Genomic DNA, 24635 nt, shown 5'->3' with positions numbered 1-24635 from the left:
CTGTTCCTTATAATTGGAAAGTTGTAATTTTTTCTTAAGTTCGACATCAAAACGTGTCTATAAATCAGTATAATACCTGCCTATTATCATTTCCTTTTATTTTGAATAATAATCAGCGAAGATAAGCCGTTTGTGTTCTGCAAAAATTATAACCAAAAATGAGAAGCACGTGCCTTGATTCATTGTTACATCCATCTTTTCACTGCTGTGGTATCTCACATTTTATACATAAAAATAAATAGAAATATCAATGATTTTTGTCGAGCGTACATTAAGGATGAATTTGTATTATAGACCAGACAATCTCAACAAAGAAAAACCAAAACTTTCCAGGGGATGTAATACCCAAAAACTGCCATCAGAAGGTTTACAGATGGGTACAAAGTAGAGGAGTTGAAAAGCACAGATCCAAAGAATTTGAAAGCTTGGGCAAAACACCAAATATATTTTTATCAGTTCCAAAAGATTATCACCTTGTTCGATAGGCAAGCAACCATTAGAGTTCTGAGCTGTCATAAGATCCATCTGGTCTGGGAATGCCTGGAATGAGCTTGGTGAGAGGAATTGAGTTACCTTCTTATGGGACTCATTGAAGTGGAAGAGAATGAAATAGACTAAAATAGAAACTGACAAAAACCTTTCTAGTATCTCTTGTATAATCGGCTACAGGACAATAAAGAAAGCACTAGGAAAGAAAATAGATAAGGGTAGAACCATTTATGGAACAATGTACAGGGGTGGATATCAAGATACTAGAGCCTATGGAGCTTAACAGAATTACACCTGGGAGCGTATGAAATAGGAAATGAAGATCCTCAACTTTTTGAATGGAGTGGAATTGATAAATCAGCTATAACCAATTAGTTGTCAATAGTTTGACAACAACAAAAAGGGTTAAAATAGATTATTTGAGTCGCAGTGTAGATATAAAGTTATTATAATTCTTGAAAAGACAAAATTCTGTTTAATTCCATTACTTTTCGGTTGAAAACATTGTAAAGACGAAAAAAATTACTCACTTAAGATAATCGATAAGATTGAAAGTGGGCGAAAGACGATTTCTACTATGATAATGTTGATGGCACAAAGATATATGGTCCATGACCGCCTGCGTGCGGTATATTTTCTCCAAATTGATCAGTCCTCCAGGACCAATTGTTGTGAAATGATGGTCTTCTCCATTATAATCTGATATGAACTGTAACAAATATACAAACATATTAATGAAAGTTTTAGTTTCCAGAAATTTTCAGTACGGTGTATATAATATCGTTATTTTTTGCTATGTTTCTGGTATCCTCTACCAAAATTTTTAATAAATCTGATCGATAGATATGTTTAAATACTAAAATAAATAACAGTATATCGAATGTTACTTAAGCATCATTTTGTACCGGACTGTCGACTATGTCTCGGCAAAGGATTATATTACAGCTTCAGAGGTAACTAGAAAAGTGACCCGAGAAATATTTGGAAATTATTTTCACCACCACCAATAGAGGACGTATTTGAAAATATGGAATTAAATTAGTTGTTAATATTTGCGGAACAAAATCATAATAAAACGAGTTGGTTTAGCGTTCTAGGTTGTAAAATCCATTTATCAAGGTTCCAATTGTCGGAAGTATGAGTTGGCTTAAAGTTTTCAAGGCTGTAAAACTTGTTTTCAAGGCTGTAAAATCCGGTTTTAAGGTTCTAGATATCGGAAGTAAGAGTTAGTTTAGCATTTTCTACGTTGTAAAGTCCATTTATCGAGATTCCAAATTTCGGCTTAGAGTTTTCAAGGCTGTAAAATCCGTTTATCAAGGTTCCAGATGTTGGAAGTACGAGTTGGATTAGCGAGATGTCGGAGTACGATTTGGATTAGCGTTTTCAAGGCTGTAAAATTCGTTTTCAAGGATGTAAAATCCGTTTTCAAGATTCTAGATATCGAAAGTAAGAGTTAGTTTAGCATTTCTACGTTGTAAAGTCCATTTATCGAGATTCCAAATTTCAGCTTAGAGTTTTCAAGGCTGTAAAATCCGTTTATCAAGGTTCCAGATCTCGCAAGTACGAGTTGGATTAGCGAGATGTCGGAAGTACGAGTTGGATTAGCGTTTTCAAGGCTGTAAAATCCGTTTATCAAGGTTCCAGATGTCGGAAGTATAAGTTGGCTTAGCATTTTCTTCGTTGTAAAATCCATTTATTGAGATTCCAAATTTCGGAAGTATGAGTTGGCTTAGAGTTTTCAAGGCTGTAAAATTCGTTTATCAAGGTTCCAGATCTCGCAAGTACGAGTTGGGTTAGCGAGATGTCGGAAGTACGATTTGGATTAGCGTTTTCAAGGCTGTAAAATTCGTTTTCAAGTCTGGAAAATCCGTTTTCAAGATTCTAGATATCGGAAGTAAGAGTTAGTTTAGCATTTCTACGTTGTAAAGTCCATTTTCGAGATTTCAAAATTCGGCTTAGAGTTTTCAAGGCTGTAAAATCCATTTATCAAGGTTCCAGATGTTGGAAGTACGAGTTGGGTTAGTGAGATGTCGGAAGTACGATTTGGATTAGCGTTTTCAAGGCTGTACAATTCGTTTTCAAGGCTGTAAAATCCGTTTTCAAGATTCTAGATATCGGAAGTAAGAGTTGGTTTAGCATTTTCTACGTTGTAAAGTCCATTTTCGAGATTTCAAAATTCGGCTTAGAGTTTTCAAAGCTGTAAAATCCATTTATCAAGGTTCCAGATGTCAGAAGTACGAATTGGATTAGTGAGATGTCGGAAGTACGAGTTGGATTAGCGTTTTCAAGGCTGTAAAATTCATTTTCAAGGCTGTAAAATCCGGTTTTAAGGTTCTAGATATCGGAAGTAAGAGTTAGTTTAGCATTTTCTACGTTGTAAAGTCCATTTATCGAGATTCCAAATTTCGGCTTAGAGTTTTCAAGGCTGTAAAATCCGTTTATCAAGGTTCCAGATGTTGGAAGTACGAGTTGGGTTAGCGAGATGTCGGAAGTATGATGTGGATTAGCGTTTTCAAGGCTGTAAAATTCGTTTTCAAGGATGTAAAATCCGTTTTCAAGATTCTAGATATCGAAAGTAAGAGTTAGTTTAGCATTTCTACGTTGTAAAGTCCATTTATCGAGATTCCAAATTTCGGCTTAGAGTTTTCAAGGCTGTAAAATCCGTTTATCAAGGTTCCAGATGTTGGAAGTACGAGTTGGATTGGCGAGATGTCGGAAGTACGAGTTGGATTAGCGTTTTCAAGTCTGTAAAATCCGTTTATCAAGGTTCCAGATGTCGGAAGTATAAGTTGGCTTAGCATTTTCTTCGTTGTAAAATCCATTTATTGAGATTCCAAATTTCGGAAGTATGAGTTGGCTTAGAGTTTTCAAGGCTGTAAAATTCGTTTATTAAGGTTCCAGATCTCGCAAGTACGAGTTGGGTTAGCGAGATGTCGGAAGTACGATTTGGATTAGCGTTTTCAAGGCTGTAAAATTCGTTTTCAAGTCTGTAAAATCCGTTTTCAAGATTCTAGATATCGGAAGTAAGAGTTAGTTTAGCATTTCTACGTTGTAAAGTCCATTTATCGAGATTCCAAATTTCGGCTTAGAGTTTTCAAGGCTGTAAAATCCGTTTATCAAGGTTCCAGATGTTGGAAGTACGAGTTGGATTAGCGAGATGTCGGAAGTACGAGTTGGATTAGCGTTTTCAAGGCTGTAAAAATTCGTTTTCAAGGCTGTAAAATCCGTTTTCAAGATTCTAGATATCGGAAGTAAGAGTTAGTTTAGCATTTCTACGTTGTAAAATCCATTTATCCAGATTCCAAATTTCGGCTTAGAGTTTTCAAGGCTGTAAAATCCGTTTATCAAGGTTCCAGATGTCGGAAGTATAAGTTGGCTTAGCATTTTCTTCGTTGTAAAATCCATTTATTGAGATTCCAAATTTCGGAAGTATGAGTTGGCTTAGAGTTTTCAAGGCTGTAAAATCCGTTTATCAAGGTTCCAGATCTCGCAAGTACGAGTTGGGTTAGCGAGATGTCGGAAGTACGATTTGGATTAGCGTTTTCAAGGCTGTAAAATTCGTTTTCAAGTCTGTAAAATCCGTTTTCAAGATTCTAGATATCGGAAGTAAGAGTTAGTTTAGCATTTCTACGTTGTAAAGTCCATTTATCGAGATTCCAAATTTCGGCTTAGAGTTTTCAAGGCTGTAAAATCCGTTTATCAAGGTTCCAGATGTCGGAAGTATAAGTTGGTTTGGCATTTTCCATGTTGTAAAATCCATTTATCGAGATTCCAAATTTCGGAAGTATGAGTTGGCTTAGAGTTTTCAAGGCTGTAAAATCCGTTTGTCAAGGTTCCAGATATCGGAAGAACTACCGGTTTTACCAATAATGCAATTTGTTATTTTGGTTTTTCAAAATAAATTTATGAATTAAATTCATTTTGGAGAACGCCTATTTTTAAAAGATGGGAGCTTGATTGAGAAGCGGAAAGACGTACAATAAGAAAAGTCAAAAACATTTTTTATTTATAAAACATTGATTCACATTAGAATTGGGATCTTCCTTTTTATGTGGTTAAGCAGATCTGAGAACGGATCCGTTTTCTGATTAAATCAGATTATGTTAGTTGAGGATTTAATTTCGTTTGGTCCATAAATCCAATTAAAAAAAGCCACACCAAAATGCAACTAATCCAATTGGTAAAACTGAAAGTACAATTTCTAGAATAGTGGCCCATCGTCGCATCATGGTATCTTGATACCATCTTTGATTTTTTCCAGAGAGGGTTCGCTTTGTTCTGTACTTTTTTGACTGTTTTTCTTTTCGATACATGTAGTGGTGAATACAGTTTTCTTCTACTGTTATGAACCATTTGCCTTAGATCTTCAGTTCGAGGTCGGAAACTTTCACATAGTCACAGTCTCAAAGAGATTGTCCACTGTACAATATGTATTAGTCAAGAGAGTACTTCATAATTACAATTATTGTGATTTTATAGAAAGAAAAATACCATTAAGTACAAAATTAACAATGCGCACACGTCCCAAAACACCTTTTCCGAATGTGTCTTATATTGAAATACATGTTTTACATCGAAAAACAATTTACAAAGACATTTATCGATTGAAAAATCGAAGAAAACAATCACTTATACAAAGAGCTTTACTGAAAAATCCATAAATTGTGTCTTATTACGTAATACAAGCAGAATTTGAACGTTCTCTCATTTCATACAATTTACATAGCGGAACGTACTTAGTATGCGATGCAAAACAGAAATGTGAACTTAATTCTCATGTACGTTAAATAGGACGTGACCTATTTCGAGAGAAACGGTCTCAGTCATCGCTCAATCTTGAATTGAATGAAAGCAAATCAAACGTAATCTAGTTAACTCCTAGAGCATTTCATACTCCAAGATAGTTTCTACATATGCACATTGATAACCATACACACTATCAAGTATGTAGACTTTAAGCATAAATATTGACGGACATTCTTTATAACTCGAGGTATTGATTGCTTAGAGAAGTTATCATGAAAAAAGACCTGCAGGACATATGAAAGTGAAAAGTAGTTAAATAAATCAAAGAATTTTTCAAAAAATGTCTTTTTCATGTTTTCAGGTTTCATGTATTCAGATAGATCTGACCATCTGCTTCAATTTCTGTCTCAACAGAACTTAGATTGCATAGTCATCAAAATCTCGTTGAATAATATTGAGTTTAGCCTCAAAATATGTATGGTGTTTTGCCAATAGTCTGTTTCACATCATGTCTTTCCCTTCTTCTTGTTAGGGGCTGTTTTATGCCTTTATGTATTTACGATGAAGGTAATAAAATTCAGTCTATGTTTAGAAAGCGAATCGTGTAGTTAAATAATAAGACTACTACTATCTTCTGCTATGTCAAACATCCAAGTCAAACACTTTCTATTGACCTTTTTGAATATACATCCATTCTTTCAAGGGGTATAACCAATACCATTACCATATTACCGATAACCAATTTTCTAGAGTCCCTTCCACTGCTGACCATATAATCCAGATCCAATTACCACGTTTTTTGGTCAATACTTCAAACTGATAAATACCCACCAAGCAGCTTCATTTTTAGCGACTTCAAAAAAGCCGATTTGAATTTTTTCACACATCAAATTATGTCCAACCCACTTTTCTTCGGACTACCATAGACCTAAGTAGATACGTGGAGCACTTCCAATCCCTCGTTATCGATGTCGATGCGCAAGACATCGCTGTTCCTCTTACCACCAACTAAATATTCATAATTCAAAACATCCTGAGAATGTTCGAATTAGACACCCAGCAGTTAACACGGAATAGAACGCCCAATCAATGCTAAAACGCAAAGAAAGTCTAAAGCATCACAGCCTGTTTGGACTATAGACAATGTCGTGCTTTTCGACAACAGTTCTAAAGAATTATTGGCCAAAAAAAGCATGTGGAGTTACACCATGAAGAGTAAGGTTAAAAATTATTCACTACAGAAGACTGCTGTCTTCAAAAGTAACTTTCTAAGAATACCAGAAACACTGTATTGACTTATACATGTACATTTGATATTTTTTTTATTTCGTGTGATAGGATTTTCAACTACTGTTCCTAACACCCAATAACTAGCCCCCATAATTGATCGGAGAGGGCAGCTACTGTTGGAAGCCTGCACCAGAGTTAAATTGACAGTTGCCAACGTCGGCAATAGCGCAGCCTTTGTAAGAAGCTCCTTTATCTATACAACGCTCCTATCCGAAAACTTGTGTAGATGTTTGAAATCATAGAAAGTATTGTATAATGAATCGCTTAGCCCTCACAGACACATACTCTAATAAAGTGAATTTTAACAAAGAGGTTCACATAAGGACCATACTTACGGAACTGGACAACTCAGAAGCAATCGACCTTACCCCAATAGGACTAACAGAAATAATAAAGAAAAGCTCTAGCAAGTCAACAGTGAAATGCCCACACAACCCAAACAGTGTCCCATACTGGTGAAACGACCGTGCAGACAACAATTTATATCTGCCAGAAGGGCATATTCAAGAATTATCCATAGAAATACAGACACAGATACAGCGGAAGTCTACAGAGCAGCTGAAAAAGAGCTAAAAACCACATTAAGGATGAAAAGAAAAGGCACTGGCAAAAACTATGCGCTGAACTGGAGGAAGATATATTTGGCAACGGGTATAAGAAGTAAAGGAGCGAGTAGAAACAACAATAGTTCCTTTCGACATTGATGATAGTCTAAAAGATGAAAATAATAAAAACACTGTTCCCAGCTCGAAATGATAGATGGTCCACATGTGAACGACCAAATAACATAACAGTCTCGAGACTGCTACAGGCAACTAACAAGCTTAAAACTGGAAAGGCTCCATGTATGGATGGAATCCCCACCAAAGCCGTAAAAGAGCTCGTAGCCGTAGCACCAGATATTATACTGCAAGTTATGAATAACTTACTGGTTAGACAAGAATTCCCACAGAGCTGATACTGATACATAAACCAGCTTATTAATCACACTAATGCCTATATCACTGCATAATTGACATACTAGCTAAGCAACAACACATTGTTGAAGCAAGATTGGAAGTGGAACTGAAAGAAAACCAATTCGGGTTTAGAAAAGGAAGCTCTTTTATACATGCTATCATTAAGGTGCTGGATATACCACGAGGCAAAAGTTTGAACGGTTCCATGGACAGGGTTGCGCTTATAACCGCTTATAACGTTCCATAATAGATACATTGTTCATGAAGGAACAATATGGACTCGGACCCACCATTTGGAAAGTCTTCTAAGATCATGTTCTGAGTATTCATCATGAATATGGCGTGGATACCGTCGGTTTTGCGGACGATCTAGCAGTTGTGATTAGAGCAGAAAACATGGGAGAGCTAATGGAGAGAGCTCTTGGGAAGATAAACGATTGGATGGTGAGGAATGGACTAAGCCTTCGCACCAGAAAAAAACAGAGTCCGTTATACTACTGAGGGATAGTGAGACGTCAAATTCGAGATAAATAGTATCCAGAGCATTCCATCAAAGGATATAAAATATCAAGGAATATCGACAGGGGGAGATATCAACTTCAAAGCGCATGTGGAAAAGACAACAAAGAAGGCAAACGACAAGTTAAGCGCTCTCTTTAGATTAATGTAGAGGGATAAAATAGAAAACTGCTCTATGTAGTCGTACAATCTGTATTGCTGTACGGATCATCGATTTGGAGAAGACAGTTGCATCAGCTGCAATTCAAGTCCTCACAGCGATCTCCCCAATTAACCCTATTGTCGAGGAATGAACTAAAATCGAAGAATTGACTGCCGATCGAGAATTGTTTATATCTGTTATTAAGCAAGCAACACTTTTAGCATGACAAACAAGATGGAACGGAAATGATGCTAAGGGACGATGGACCAAAAAACTGATCCTTAATGTTGAAGTATGGTAAAAATGTCCACACCGCAGAGTAAATTACTTTTTGACACAGGACACGGATCCTTCGGTACCTACACGGAAAGACTTTCAAAGACAGAGAACACCTGCATTGTTTGCGGCGCTCAAGATACACCAGAGCACACTCTGTTCCAGTGTCATAAATGGGATATATTGAGGGAAAGGACGCAAACGAAAATAGCAACAACGTTAACCATAGAAAACCTGATAACCATAATGGTAAGAAAGTTGGCATATAATGGAAAGCATGATCAACGAAATAATGTTTACCAAAGAAAGCGAGGAAAGAACAATACAACAAGCATGACTAATTCATATATGTCAATGAGACCGTAAATAGCTGAATGAGAAGTCCAAGAGGATGGTGGGTTTAGTGGGTATTGACTGATTTTTATCGACGACAAACATCAAGTGTGAATTTGTTCATTATCTATTGTCCATGATGGTATACAGCAGAGCTCGGTACTCGGACCCACCATTTGGAAAGTCTTCTAAGATCATGTTCTGAGTAATCATCATGAATATGGCGTGGATACCGTCGGCTTTACGGATGATCTAGCAAATGTGATCAGAGCAGAAAACATGGCAGAATTAATGGAGATGGCTCTTGGGAAGATAAACGATTGGATGGAAGATAAAAAAACAGAATCCGTTATACTTAGCGGGCTCAGTGATAGCGAGACGTCAAATTCGAAATAAATAGTAACCAGATCGTTCCTTGGAAAAGATATCAACTTCAGAGCGCATGTGGAGAAGACAACAAAGAAGACAAACCTCAACTTAAGCGCTCTCATGGGTTTTCTTAAAATAAGCAATAAACAACGCTTCTTTTTGACATATTTGGCAAATCTATCAAAAATTGTATGACTGATTTTTATCGACGACAAACATCGAATGTGAATTTCTTCATAGTACAAACTTCCATATTTTGATTCTGAAACCGAATCAATCACTGTTGAGTAGAATATCTCGTAAAAGAGTAATTGCCACTTTGCCCTTCGACCTTTTTTTATATACGAAAGTTCCAAGAAATGCATGAATTTTTGATTGATAGTGTAAAAGCATACTTTTTACGTCGTTTTCATTTATATAAAGCTACTGTAGAATAAACGACGAGAGCGCATTTCTGATACATTAACATTTTAGCTCGAAACCGCAAAGCGCCACATCCATTATCCCCAGAAAATTATAGGAAGGAAGCCTACTAGGATTTCATAAATAGAGACGTACACCGCAGATTATGTTTCACGAGCAGTTTTGAATAATTCATCTTGTATTTTCAAAATATTAATCACTTTACACCATTTACAAACATTTTAATTCACCATCTTGCATTTTATCCCACAATAATATCATCAGGTTACTGGTGGTTACTCTACCGCTAACTGTTGTAATGTTAGACCAGGTAAAATTCTTGAAAAAATAATGAAGAAGAGTTTAAGGTAGTTAGTCACTACCTTAACGTATGACAACCGATGTACAAAGGAAGAGACGTGAAAACTGAGTCAACTACTTTGTTATTTGTCATAAAAACGCGCAGTAGCTTCCTAGAAACAGTTTCAGCTTTGGATTCAATGCTGGGATACGTACTATGTGAACCAATGTCTTTGTAGGCGATTATCAAGGAAACCCAAATACGCACATTTCACGCAGGTAGTCAATTGATTGAAAGAAAATGGGTTTGTCAAGTCTGATATCCAAAATAAATAGTTTTTAAACCTTAACCCTGAATTCAAACCGATTTCCGATGCAACTCCAAGGATCTTTTGGGTGTCGAATTATATAGTCCAGTCATTTAAGGTAGTTCACCTAGGAAAATCGAGATACACAGCTATAAAGTCACTTAAACTTGTTTATTTGACATCCTAAAACTCCTCTCAACACTCACATATAATTCGATGTGACAAATTTAAAAATCGCAAGTCAAAAGTAAAAAAAATCGATTTTTTGGACATTTTTTGCAAATAACTCGTTTCTTATGGGTTTTACGTTATTTGTATTTATTATCAATATTATAGAGCATCAAATTCTCTACAACTTTTGCTCCAAAAATTTTTTCATACGGTGTATTGTTTCTGAGATCTGAGGTCAGAGCGCGCGCGGTTTGAATCAACTGGTAGTCCCGATCAAAATAATTTCTTATAGTTTATAAATAATTGCTAAATATATAATTATAAATAATTTTCATTTTATATTAACAATTTTTTTGACTTCCGATTTTTAAAGTTGCCTAAATCTATCTAAAATGACTGGACTAATAGTAAAATTCCACAGTTACATCATTCGATGCAATTCCTCGGACTATACTTGTTTTGGAAATGCCAGTCTGTGTTATATTTTCTTTTGTTTTAAGGCGCTTAGAAGAATTTCTCCCACTAATGTTTTTTGGAGGAGTCACAGCGCTAAGCTCAATTCGAGTCATATAGTCCAGTAAAAAGAGTAATTTTTCTCCCAAAAGTTCAACTTAAATTGCTCATACGATTTTTTTTGCTTTGTGGTCGTCACAGTGTGCTGAATCATTACCCAACAACCCCCCCTAAGATAGAAAAAACGTATTTTTGGGAGGTATTCTCTAAAAAACGTGCAATTTATCAGTTTTGGGATATAAATATGAATGAGAGTGAACGTGAAAAATCGAACGATAAAATGTCTTTCTTGAGAGTGTTTTCTAGAGATATCTGAGATTATCGCTCATGCGTAATGGATATAATCAAAATTGTTAAAAATTGTAAACTTTAACTCCGATTCTCCCCTCCCCGGGCCACGGAACCCCCATGTTATCCCTGTAACTTGTTTCAAGGGAATATGCTAAAAAAATTATGTGGAATCACTGCTTTCAGATATAAATACGAATGAAAACTCGAGAAATATCGTTATTGAGTTTTGAAAGTTCAGTTATGTGAATCGTTTTCATTAATAAATTCAGAAAAATTTGTATAAATCAAATCTAGAGACCGGACCTAACGAATAAGTGTTTTTTTCATGAATATTGAGGAAGGGTACAAAGAAATGAATTGTCGAGAAATCACCAACAATAAATGGGTAGAAAAATATATTTATTTAATCATCGAATTCATCATCCCTCTCATCGTCACTATCTGCGTCTTCGTTTTCACAGTCTGGGACTATCACCGGCAAATTTTTGCAGATTACATTTAGTACAAATGCTGGTACATTTTAGACCACTCTTTTTACATGTGCAGGTATCTCTAATACATCCGATTGTGCAGTTACAGAAGATCATCTTCAAAATCGAATTTGGAGCAGCTTGAACTTTCATTTCAATAGGTTCAGCTCACTGCGCAACCGGCCGGCGCACACACAGACATGACACAAACAGCGGCCCGTCAGCTGCCGCTCGGACTAGGTCCCCGGCCGAAAATGTACAGGTATAAGAATTTGAATGCGTTCCTCCCAGGTACATTGCTGAATAGTTATTTTAGGTGTATTAATTTTCCGTTCTTGAATGCCGTCATTCCTCCTTTTCAGCTACTATAAGATCGACTGAGTTTTATTTAAAATCCCTGCAAGTAAACGCATTTTTATAAAACTTCTCTAAAAGAATAGATATTCCTCTCCAGATTCCATTTTGATTTATGTTAATACGTGCGATTATTCCTGAGATATCCACATTTGAAGTTATCAACTCTGTCAGGTTTTTATAACCCAAAAAAAGCGAACTTTCGAAAATAATTATACTGGAAACCAGCGTTTTTGGTGCCGATTAAATGCTATGGAATTTAACAATTAAGCACTCCTCAATTCTTAATTTCACTCGCTACAAAGATAGAGATAAGATTTCAGTGATCTCGAGCATTATTTCACGCAGTTAGAAATAGTAGTGTAATAAGAGCTTAAGCTGCAATTTTGGTGCTTCTCACTTTGCGTATGACAAATAATAATATGTCAATAGAAATCTGAAATATTTATCTTCAAAATGACGTAAGATTCGTCAAAATCGGACATTTCTATCGTGAGTTATGGATTTTTATTCCCCGGGCTGGTTGAAAAAATGCAGCTTGCCGCGCGCCATGCAGATCGCGAAAACGCTTACCTTCAACAAATGTTTTTCAGAAATACGGAGCAATTTGGCGAAATTGTTGTAAAATTGTGTGCCCTTTCTGAATCTACAGTTTTTTTTGATAAGGCAATGATTTTCTGAGATATTCTGAAATTAGCTCAAAAAACAAGTTTGATGCGTATTTTGAGGGGGTCGCACGCCGCAGGAGCAATTGAAATTGAAGTTTCTAACCCATTTTACTGGCCTATAATAAAATGGATCGAAACAGCAAGTAAAACTTGTTGAGATTTGTCAAAATTATACGGCATATATACCACCAAGTGTTATTTTGAAAACTAATCGATAAACGAACCAAAAAACAGAGTTCATTCTCACCTACCACTTGTCTCTGCTGATGATGTTGGTCCCTGTGTCCTTGCGATGCCTTTGGCGACTTTCCCGCAGGCGGAATATGCTCTCCGGGTAGTCCTCCTCCGCCAACTGCCTCGGAAGCTGCGAGAATCTCCCGCAACTCCCTGAGAAAAGCTCCGAAGAAGGGTACTACTGGGCACTCGGGCATTGCGAGTGCCCTGTTTAAGGCACGGTCGTACTCTGCGGAAAGTAGCGCCGCCGATAAGAAGTCCAACACCGGTAGCGTTTCTTTTTCGGTGATGGATAACCAGAACGGTTTGAGTTTGTTCGATCTGAAAGGAAAAGTGAGAAATTTATAACGTTCATGTCAATATTTGTAAGTCGACGCCATAAGTAAATATAAATCTAACAAGGTTCAATGTAGTATACGCCGACATAACCTGCAAATTACTTCTTTATACTTCCTATATCAAAAAATATGGATCTTTTATGACGACATTAACGTCAAAAGGGATATGAATGTATATAGACAAAGTTACTAAACATCAAAATGAGTACTAACTTTTTACGCAAATTTCATATAATAATAACGCTCTGATACAACATCAGCAAACAAATTTTATGCAAGTTATGGTTTCTCTTAGTAAATAATTTGTAGCTTTTTGCCATATTAAATATTTCATCCTAAGAATAAATGATGTGGTTTATGTCTGAAAATTATAACGAATCTGCATTATTGACCAAGGAAAATTATAATCTCAGTATTTTTAGAAAGTTATAATAGATTCAAGCGTCTTCTTCTTGATACGAGGACAAGCAGAATTTGGTTATAGCTATGGTCAAAAAGAAAATCGACTAATAGTACGAAGATTGCTACTTAAGTTTTGAGTTATTGCAACGTACTCAGAACGTGGTGACATACGAGTGATTTTTGAGTTGAGTTCACAGATACTTGATCATAAAAAGAATTAAATCAAGAATTTTGGTTATAAAGCATCAACTCGAGTTACTGTGTTTGGCAGATTCACCGAATTCAATCGTGGTGGCGAATTTAGTGAAGGTCGTCCGAAATGGTTGTACCAGAAAATATCGACGCAGTGCGTTAACTGATATAGCAAAATCATCATGTGACAAACAATGAGTTTGAGGCATACTGCATGAACATTTGGTTGTCAAAAAGATTTGTTCGCGTTGGATACCGCATAATTTAACAATCGCTCAAAACAACCTCGTGTCGATTGGTGAAATAAATTCATTCACGGTGCTTCAAGAGATGTCTAAAAAATCGTCACAATCGACGAATCATAGATCTATGCATATGAAGAACAATCGACTGTATGTGTCTTTCAAGTTGGGCCAAATTAAACAAAAGTTGTTCGGCCACGAAGCACTGTTTTTTCGGACATGTTGCCACCGTTGCATTAGAGCAACGTGGAATAGTCAATTTTGAATGATGCACCAGCATTTGTTTGCCAGGAAGCGTTCGAAAAGATCAGGGAAAGCAACCGCGGAAGACGAATCATTCTCCACCACGACAAAGCGACCTTTCACACATAATTACAAACAAAAACGTTTTCCAATAGTCAAAACATCGAATTCTTGGATCTGGATAATGATCTCTTCTTTTTTTTAAGTGGCAAACGTCGTGATATAAAAACGAGTTTAGTGTCAACACCAGCAGAATTCGGTTATGGGTATGGTCAAAAACTTAACCCATTTATGACAGATTGATAATATGTATAGATATTTGAAACAAAAATGCTAATGCTCGTAACAAATGTCCGCGTTTTTTGGTTTGACATTGGGAAAAGGGAACAAATCATTAGGCGTTTGTAGTTGTGGTGTAAAGTATTTACCTTCAGTATCTGAAGACGATAATTTGGTTATCGAAACGCCCGTCAGACAGTGTAATTGTGAGTGTTGATGTATTGTACCTTCAGTATCTGAAGACGATAACTTGGTTATCGAAATGCCCGTCCGACAGTGTAATTGTGAGTGTTTTGTAGTTGTGGTGTAAAGTGTTTACCTTCAGTCTATGAAGACGATAACTTGGTTATCGAAATGCCCGTCCGACAGTGTAATTGTGAGTGTTTTGTAGTTGTGGTGTAAAGTGTTTACCTTCAGTCTATGAAGACGATAACTTGGTTATCGAAATGCCCGTCCGACAGTGTAATTGTGAGTGGTTTGTAGTTGTGGTGTAAAGTGTTTACCTTCAGTATCTGAAGACGTTAATTTGGTTATCGAAACGCCCGTCAGACAGTGTAATTGTGAGTGTTGATGTAGTGTACCTTCAGTATCTGAAGACGATAACTTGGTTATCGAAACGCCCGTCAGACAGTGTAATTGTGAGTGTTGATGTATTGTACCTTCAGTATCTGAAGACGATAACTTGGTTATCGAAATGCCCGTCAGACAGTGTAATTTTGAGTGTTGATGTAGTGATAGTATGAACAGTGTGTTCAGTATGATCATCGTTTGATCACGAAACAAGAAAACTGGAACGTCGTAGCTGAATACTTAGACTGAGTATATCCCGGATAATCGGATAAAAAAATTAGAAAATTTAGGAAAATAATCGTGATGATTTTCGACCTTACTTCCCCGGACTAATCGGAGCATCAGATTTCTGTAGCCAATTACTTCACCAACCTCCGATATTTGAAGATAGTTGATTAAGAAGGAATTAATTTCACAATCGATGGATTTCCATTAAATACATATTAACTCCGATAATTTAAAATGTTATTTGGTGCAAAGCGTATAAACGCTTCACACGTATAACCGACACAATTTCGCTGTTCGACTCCAACAACAGATCCAATTATATCTGACATAGAAAAATAGCAAAAGTTTATCAAGCAATTTCTAGAATACGGGAAAGTGTCACTATAAGTTCACCGTTTCCCTGAGCTTAATAATAGAGTAAACTCAATAACCGATTTTGTGTTTTCTCTACATCTTAGAAATTGTAATTCTGTGAGTTATTGAATTTCAAAGAAACAGAAATATTTTGTTACAGTCTCAGAAACCATGTTAAAACTTCACATCAGAAATTAATGATGAAAAAAATCAAGTTTTATAAATTTCTATTTGAAATTTTGACGTTTTTCTTTATCCCTTACGTTCCACGCGAGCACAATCGTGGAAGTCTTATCGAGAGGCTATATAAAGCTCATAATTGCGTTTACTCTGTTGACCCCCATGCGACACATCTGTGCTACCTCCAATTTGACTGGTTAAAACGAAAATTTTATGTTTGGAGGCGTTTTTTTCTTGTAATTGAAGGTCATAGTAACGAATTTCGTTCTCTTCTCAATGTTCAAAGCTTAGAATGGTCCAAATGTTATTAAATGAAGCTTTTTTGCATGCATAATTATTTAGAATAGACATAGTACTAAAAATTTTCTGAGGTTAGGTTTTAATGTTGTTGTTTGTGGAATGAGTGTCATATTTGTAACGTCTAGGAGTTAACATATACGTGGATGAGCTTGGATGAGCTTTCTGCAGATCCAGATAAAATCTACGATCTATTTGATAAAATTGGATCCGATTTTGAGGTCGACAGTGATGAAGATGACGATATTTTTGAACCTCCAACAGTTGTTTCTGAAGGGAGAAGAATCTGAAGAAAATAGCAACGATGGAAAGCAGGGCTCAACGAATGTCAGTGAAAAAGCCTCTTCATCGGACTTGAAATGGATTAAAATGAAATTTGATCTGCCAAAAAAGTTTTGAGTCCTTGGAGTTACTTCAGCAAATATTCAAATGACGATTTTTTCGAAGTTAGAACAGAACTGACATCTACATATATTTACAGCAAATTGGCAAACAGATAAAACCAAATTTTGGTCTAGAAGAGATCAAACAATTTTTTGGTATCCATGCTGTCTTGAGGTGTTTTAAATTTCCTAGAATTCATCTTTACTGGAGCATTAAGTATCGGCTACTAATTATTGCCGATGTAATGAGTCGGGACAGATTGTATAAACTTCGTACAAATTTTCACCTTGCGGTCTCCGAAGATGTCAAAAGACTGAACCACCTGTGGAAAATTCAATCGATAATTGATCGAGTCAAACACATGTAAAGATATTGTCAGGTCAATTGGGGGATCTTTTTCGATTGATGAGCAAATGACTCTATTTTTAGGACGCTGTTCACTGTGGCAGTTTGTAAAGAATGAGCCAAGACCTGTTGGCCTTAAAAACTTTGTTCTAACAACGTCAGATGTTCTGATACTAGATTTTGAGATTTGAGTGACACCACTGGAAAAAAAAAATAGCTTGGCTTAGGGCCATAAATCGTTTTGCGTTTAGTAAAAACTTTGCTAGAAGGAAGTTCAGTTCTTTTTGACAGATACTTTTTAACATTACCTTTGCTTGATAAATTATTGGAGTTAAAAGTAGATGGTACAGGGATGATATTGTCTAACAGAATGAAAGAATGTGTCTTTCAAAAATATTTAGAGATGGAAAGAGGACAGACAGAGGAGTATGACAGAAGAGACAAAAAAATATGGGCTACAAAATTTAAAGATAATAAATCCGTTATTATGGTTTCTACGGCCTTTCGAATAACTCCTGAACAAAATGTGGCGGCGGTAGGATAAAAATACGAAGAAACATGCTGAAATATCCTGTCGGAATGTGGTTAAAATTTATTATAAGAAAATGGGTATTCACGACAAAATGACTGAATGCTACAGAAATTTTTTTGAAACGAGAAACTGGACATTTGAAAAAAGTCTTCATTTATTTGATATACGCATAGTTGGATGGAATATAGAAATGATTGCGTAACGAATAAATTCGAGTCCAAAGATATCATGAATTTTTTGAAATTTCGTTTAAGTTTAGGAAAGATTTTAGTTTGTGGCACAAAAAAGGGAAAGAGAAAATAATGATGTAAGAGAAGAAGATCCGAGGCCCAGTTCTTAGCAAGCTAGATATGCTTTACATCCTTGTGAAGATACAAGATTTGATGGCGTCAATCATTGGCCAGTTCATGACAACCAAAAAAACCTCAAAGTGTGTCGTCTCGAAACTTGTCAAAGTCGATCAAGAATAAAGTGTGATGATTTTAAGGTTTATTTGTGTTCAAACAAAGATCAAAACTGTGTTATTAAATTTCACACAATTATATTAATAGTACAGTGCTTTTCAGATAAAAGTATCCACCTTTAATAACTTTTGTAATACTGGTATTTAGAAAAAATCCAAAAACACGTCAATTTATGTTGGAAGGGGCAAGCATTATGGCTTATTTAAACTTACTGGAAAACCCCCTCACCCTCACCCCTAGCAGCATCCCCTTTATTTTTTTAAATTACTTTTCATATTTTTTATGTAAAATTTGGATACTCCTCTTTGAGCTGATTTCAAAAATGTATAATACTTGTAGGTTAAAGTGGTTAGTTTATGAGATAAACAATTTTTCTTTTGAGAGCACAAATTTTACTTATTTACTTTCACCTTATTTGCCTGTACTAAAATGGGTTGTACAACAGTTCAAACTCTTTAATCTTTTTAACTGTGCTATTTATTCTACTTAAAAAATTCAAACAACAAAAAACTCTACTTTTTATTAAAGTTTGACATTGTCAACTAGAATTTGTAGTCACTATTGATAGTGTAATTTGATACATTATTTATTTTGTTTCTCTGAAATGGTTTACTCTTTGCAAGAAAGAATTGAAATTGTATGTTTATACTACCAAAATAATAATTGTGCAAGAGCTGCTGCTAGAATATTTAACGAATTACATGACGGAAGACATGCAAGTTAGCATGTTAGTTTATGAGATAAACAATTTTTCTTTTAAGAGCACAAATTTTACTTTTACTATTTACTTTCACCTTATTTGCCTGTACTAAAATGGGTTGTACAACAGTTCAAACTCTTTAATCTTTTTAACTGTGCTATTTATTATGAAGTTACAATAAGTGTTCAAAATGAGTACCATTCACTTCCATACAATGGTATAATCTATTTTGAAATGCCTCTCTGACATTGCTTAATACGGCTGGATTTAATTGTCGACATTCATTTTCTATCCTCTCTCGTAAATCATCCAGAGATTCTGGTTGGGTAGCATAAACTTTTGTTTTTAAATACCCCCATAAAAAGAAGTCTAGTGGTGTTAAATCCGGTGACCTAGGTGGCCACTCCATCATCTGCCCCCTTCTACCTATCCAACGAGCGGGGAATGTTTCGTTTAAAAATTGTCGGACAGGCATAGCATAGTGTGGGGGAGCTCCGTCTTGTTGAAATACCAGTAAATCTTCGGAAAGGTTATCATCATTTTCTGTTATTGTTGTAATACGTGGGTCAACCCCTTCCCTGAGTAACTCAAGATATGATTCACCATTTAAATTTCCGTTGATGAAGAAAGGTCCGACAATGTGGTCACCTAGGATACCACACCAAACGTTTAACTTTTGGGGATGTTGTGTATGGAATTCACGCATAATATGTGGATCACTTTCAGCCCAATATCTACAATTATGCCTACTTACTAAGCCATTTAATGACCATGAGCATTCATCAGAAAAGCAAATATTGTTTAACAATTGTGGATTGTTATTGATAATTTGCGTCATTGATTCGCAAAACTCTAGACGACGATCAAAATCATCTTCATTCAACTCGTGCACCAACTTAACTTTGTATGGGTGCTACTTGAATTTATGTAGAACTCGGAAAACTGTAGAAGATGAAACACCGATCGCTCTACTTATTGTTGACAACGATTGGGGATGTTGAGCCTCTAAGCTGACTTGCCCTAAAATTGCCACTTGGATTGCTTCGTCATTTACGAGTCCCTCTCGCTTATGCACTTTATTGCAAACAGACCCTGTTGTGGTAAATTTCTCCATCAGTTGAATTATATACTTATGAGTCGCATGTCTTCCGTCATGTAATTCGTTAAATATTCTAGCAGCAGCTCTTGCACAATTATTATTTTGGTAGTATAAACCTACAATTTCAATTCTTTCTTGCAAAGAGTAAACCATTTCAGAGAAACAAAATAAATAATGTATCAAATTACACTATCAATAGTGACTACAAATTCTAGTTGACAATGTCAAACTTTAATAAAAAGTAGAGTTTTTTGTTGTTTGGATTTTTTAAGAAGAATAAATAGCACAGTTAAAAAGATTAAAGAGTTTGAACTGTTGTACAACCCATTTTAGTACAGGCAAATAAGGTGAAAGTAAATAATAAGTAAAATTTGTGCTCTTAAAAGAAAAATTGTTTATCTCATAAACTAACCACTTTAACCTACAAGTATTATACATTTTTGAAATCAGCTCAAAGAGGAGTATCCAAATTTTACATAAAAAATATGAAAAGTAATTTAAAAAAATAAAGGGGTTGCTGCTAGGGGTGAGGGGGTGGCTTTTCCAGTAAGTTTAAATAAGCCATAATGCTTGCCCCTTCCAACATAAATTGACGTGTTTTTGGATTTTTTCTAAATACCAGTATTACAAAAGTTATTAAAGGTGGATACTTTTATCTGAAAAGCACTGTATATACAAATTCAGTGTCCGTGTGTATGTTCCGAATGAATTCAAAAACGAGTCAACTCATATTCATGAATGTTGGCATATGTTTGTAATTTGGTTCAACTTAAGTGATAGGATAGTTATTATCTAAATTATTGGTCTTAATAATTAATAATAAACTGATTATCAACGTTGATTGTTGTTATTCATCGTAGTTTCCATAAGTCTGGAACAGATGGCGCCTTAAGCTGACACAGAAACTGGCCTTCCCGATCGGTCATCATCTTCAATGGAAAATTTTCCTATTTTGAAGCTTGCTGTCCAATTTTTCACGGTCGCATACGAAGGACATTGATCACCAAGGGTATTAACCATATCTTCGTAAATCTGCTTACCGCTTTACCCTTTTAAATACAGGTTCTTGATGATGGCTCGATATTCCAATTTTTCGATTTTCCCAATTTCAGTGGACATCTTTTTCCTTTCAATTTATTGCGTAACTCTGGTTTACTTTTTTGACGTCAAACTTTACACCCAATATTTTGTTTATGGAACTGGACTGGGCTAACTAGATATCCATACATCCTCCTACAAGGTATTATTCACCGAGATTCACGGTTGACCTTTTATTACAGTATATATGCCTGAGCGCTGGCTGCTCTCCGCTCTCGAAAAGGCTTGAGCGTATAGAAAAAAAGTTGAGACAAAAGTTGTGGCAAATTTTTTTATCTGTAATTTTCATAATAAGTGTTGAAGTGAACCGATTTTCGTTACCTTTGCCATCGAATAACTTACGACGCACACACGAGATAATATGAGACTTTTGAGACAACTTTAAGAACGTCAAAATGAAGTTGTTCCAGCTTATTATCGGAAATTACCAGGTGAATCCTTAATTGACTGGACTAACTGGTCTGTTACAAAGCGTTGAGATTAACCGGGATCGCCTAGCCTTGCTTTTTTTTGTGTACTTATAGCCATGAGTGAAATGTACCAGTGTCTGTTGCGCAATGTTTTTTGATCAAAGGTAATTTACGGAAATTGATCGAAAATTATTCTGGGATGAGTGCCTCTCCTAGACTCAAGTGTATGAATGAGTTCCGTTTTCCTAGACCTACAAGTGGTGGCATATACGCGACGCCCCAGATCAAGAACTGGGCATCAGGATAAGTCGTATTTAGATTACCGGTTACCGCGAAATTTCAGACAGATAGGTTCCAAAAATTTTGAATTTTGAGTAGAAATTCACACGATGGGAAGTTTGCATGGTAAATACGCGTCTATGGAGTGGAGGAAGAAAGAAGAAGACGCGCTAGTTTCAGCGAAGGTTACACTACCAACGGGGAAGGTGTTGTGTACCGTGTTTAGAAACACGAGAGAAGTAACTGCGGTTAATTTTTTTACTTATAACGAACTGTGAATGCGCAGTTTTATAGTAACCTCCTGAAAAAATACGGTGAAACCTGTCTACAAATCAAAACTACGCGATTCTCCAATACATATTGGAGATATTGCTGCAAATAAAACGCCCGACTAAAACACTAGAACACCCAATTTCTCGCCATGCAACTATTATTTATTTGGTCGATTGGAAGAGGCATTTGGCGGACTGCGATTCCAATTCGATTCCAAAGGAAGGTAGAATCCTATGTGCGCAAAAGATTTCTCGATAAGTTGAGAGATTTTTACTTGAAAGGTATCCGAAAGCTTCTGGAGAGGTCTCAAAAGTGTGAAGAATGCGACAGCTTATATTTAAACGTCCCTAGTGCTATCAAGTTTGCATTTATATCTGGGATTGGGTAATTTTGAAGCCAACAACTTTTAAGAGTAGAGGAGGTCGAAGAAAACTTCATTAGAATAAAATTTTAATGTAGAAAACTAAGAGTATCACACATTACAAACATGCTATATTAAGATATCAAAATAAGTGCTTATAATTTGATTTTTTCGAAATGAATCACTGGGGAATTTCAACAAAATGTTGGGACAGTTGTGTAATGATGCGCAAAGACTCTTCCATGGTCCAGTAGCTTTCTTCTTTATCATATTAATGTTATTGTTTGATTCGCAAAGTTTTGATCTCTCTCTGTTTGTTTACGTCTGACTTATACACCAGATTTGGTACCATGTAACTTGTATTCCTTCTTCAAAATAAAAAAAAAATATTTTCACACCATTTCTAATAATTACTAGGCCGCAATAGCGTCAAAATTAATTCACTCGTAGAATCAACTTTACTATTTATGTACATTACTAATTTAGAGCAGTCAAATTCTATTTTATATTTATAAAACACCCTTTTTCTAATCACACATCGTATCATGAGAAAATCTAGTTCTAAATATTATTATCGATTCTCGGTATGATATGTTTTATGCTTTTGACGTTTTTTTTGCCATTTTGTAATGGATTCTGTAACGCTATACCTTCGATACATCAAAGACAGATTCCATAAAAATTTCATTTTTATAATGAATCTCCTTCGGTTGATGATTTAATGAAAAAAAAATCTGAAAGCTTTTCTAAGCTTTTCGTTTTTCTTTATATTTTTCTGCCACGTTTCAATTAATACATTATCGGAATTTTTTTAAAGAAAAGGAAACGTGTTTGAATTGCCCGGTTAAGGAATATTCGATTTTTCAATTTAGATGTATGAATAGAAAAAAAAAGTACCTCCAATAGAAACGTCTTCGGTGGTTCCTCTTCTTAGATGATAGTTTGTAGTGAGAGCAAGTAGTTTCCGCCGGCCTACAACCGTTAAATCTGCTGGAGGCCGAAAGAAACCCCTACCCTTACAACAAGTTTATGTATGTCTTCTCCTTCGATGTCATTTAATTTAGAACAAATGTATAATACAAATAAAATTTATACACGATCTACTAATAAGTAAAGCTCAAAATCTCAGCGTCCCTCCCATTTATTTTTCATCTAAATCGTTTTTAGATAACAATTTTGATATTAAGTTCAGTTATTGTAAATTGATTTAATTGACTAAGAGTTCAAGTTTTATTTCTGGAACATTTTTAGTGTTAAAACTAGCAATTTAAGGCCTTTAGACCTTGATAGCTTGAGGCTGGAACTCCTCCAAAGAAATGAGTGCCGATAAATTCTGGGCGTCTGCAGACGAACTCGTCTGCATATCGAGTTGGTCTTCCAAAAACTGTTCTAGGCGGGATTATGTTGGACAGTTCATAAGAACAGTTGCCGTCGTAATATCGGTAAAACAGAACCTGGTCGACGACCTTTCTTCTATGCTATAAGCTGTCCAAGTTTCTGGTGATCTCTGGATCGCTTATCGAACTGCTCAATTTTGTATTGAGTCGAATTTGTATGATCGAATCTGGCACTAGTAGATGATTAGAAGCTGTTGTGGTGCATATATTTTTTTGTACTCGAAGAAGGCTCCAAGTTTTTATGCAACTGCCTTGGCTAACTCAGCCACGTGATTATGTCAGGACTCATTCCTTCCAATCTCAACGCCCAACAAGCAAATTTGCAGTGATGGTGCTATTTTTTATTCACACAGAACCAAATCCTGAGCTGCAGTAGAAGCCTTCTTTGTAAAAATATCCCCTACCCCATAACGTTTTAAAGATCAGTATTGATGGTAGTGATCGGATTTGGGCGTTACCTGAGTTTATTGCGGCGGCGGATTTGAACGAAGATACTAGTTTACTATCGTCGGCCAAGCTACAGATTTTACTTGCAGGTTTGTCGAGTAGATCATTGATGTACAGGAGAGAGAGTAGATGGCAGTATGTATCCCTGGGGAACACCAGCGATAACCTCAAACATTTCTGAGGTGTGTCCATAGATAGCCATCTGGATGGATCGGTCTTTGACAAAGCTACTAAACCAGCCGATAAGTGAGGACGACAAACCATACGATCTCAATTTATTTAGAAGGTTGTCATTCCAAAGCCGATTGCTTCAGTCCATATGCTGGTGACATGGTTCAGGACTTCCCCTGGTTGATCTATGTTTACGGAAGCCCCATTGATAGTCGATGATGATGTTAGCAGACTCGAGATATCTCAAGAACCGTCACCGTGACTATTATCAATCATTGGCTCCAATATTGACTGTCATATTGACTATCATTTATTACTTCGACCCAATTCTGTGATTGCAAACGTCAATATTTATGAATACAATGTTGTGACAACTCATCAACGACACCTATTGTAAAAACATAGCGTTGTGGTTCATATCTTTGACTTGCAAGCATCGCAAATTGAGTGTTTCTGATTCCTTCTTCAAATTCTTTTATATACTCTGTTGTAAATTATTCTCTAAAACTTTTAATA

The 24635-nt window shown here is 35.8% G+C and overlaps 1 protein-coding gene across 3 annotated transcripts in view; it reads right to left on the bottom strand.

Moving 5' to 3' along the window:
* The window catches only part of LOC130449129 (1-phosphatidylinositol 4,5-bisphosphate phosphodiesterase epsilon-1-like), a 337095-nt gene that overhangs the window by 71393 nt on the left and 241067 nt on the right, over positions 1 to 24635 (bottom strand). For all 3 annotated transcript variants that reach the window (XM_056786816.1, XM_056786818.1, XM_056786817.1), the window contains 2 exons: positions 12852 to 13155; positions 1020 to 1198 (listed from right to left, as the gene is read on the bottom strand). In XM_056786816.1, coding sequence (XP_056642794.1) covers positions 1020 to 1198; positions 12852 to 13155 — 483 coding nt within the window. The remainder of the gene's footprint in view (positions 1 to 1019; positions 1199 to 12851; positions 13156 to 24635) is intronic.

This window comes from Diorhabda sublineata, chromosome 9 (genome assembly GCF_026230105.1).
Source record: "Diorhabda sublineata isolate icDioSubl1.1 chromosome 9, icDioSubl1.1, whole genome shotgun sequence".
NCBI lineage: Eukaryota > Metazoa > Arthropoda > Insecta > Coleoptera > Chrysomelidae > Diorhabda > Diorhabda sublineata.
The sequence above is the reverse complement of the archived record's forward strand: the minus strand, read 5'-3'. Positions and strand labels throughout refer to the sequence as shown.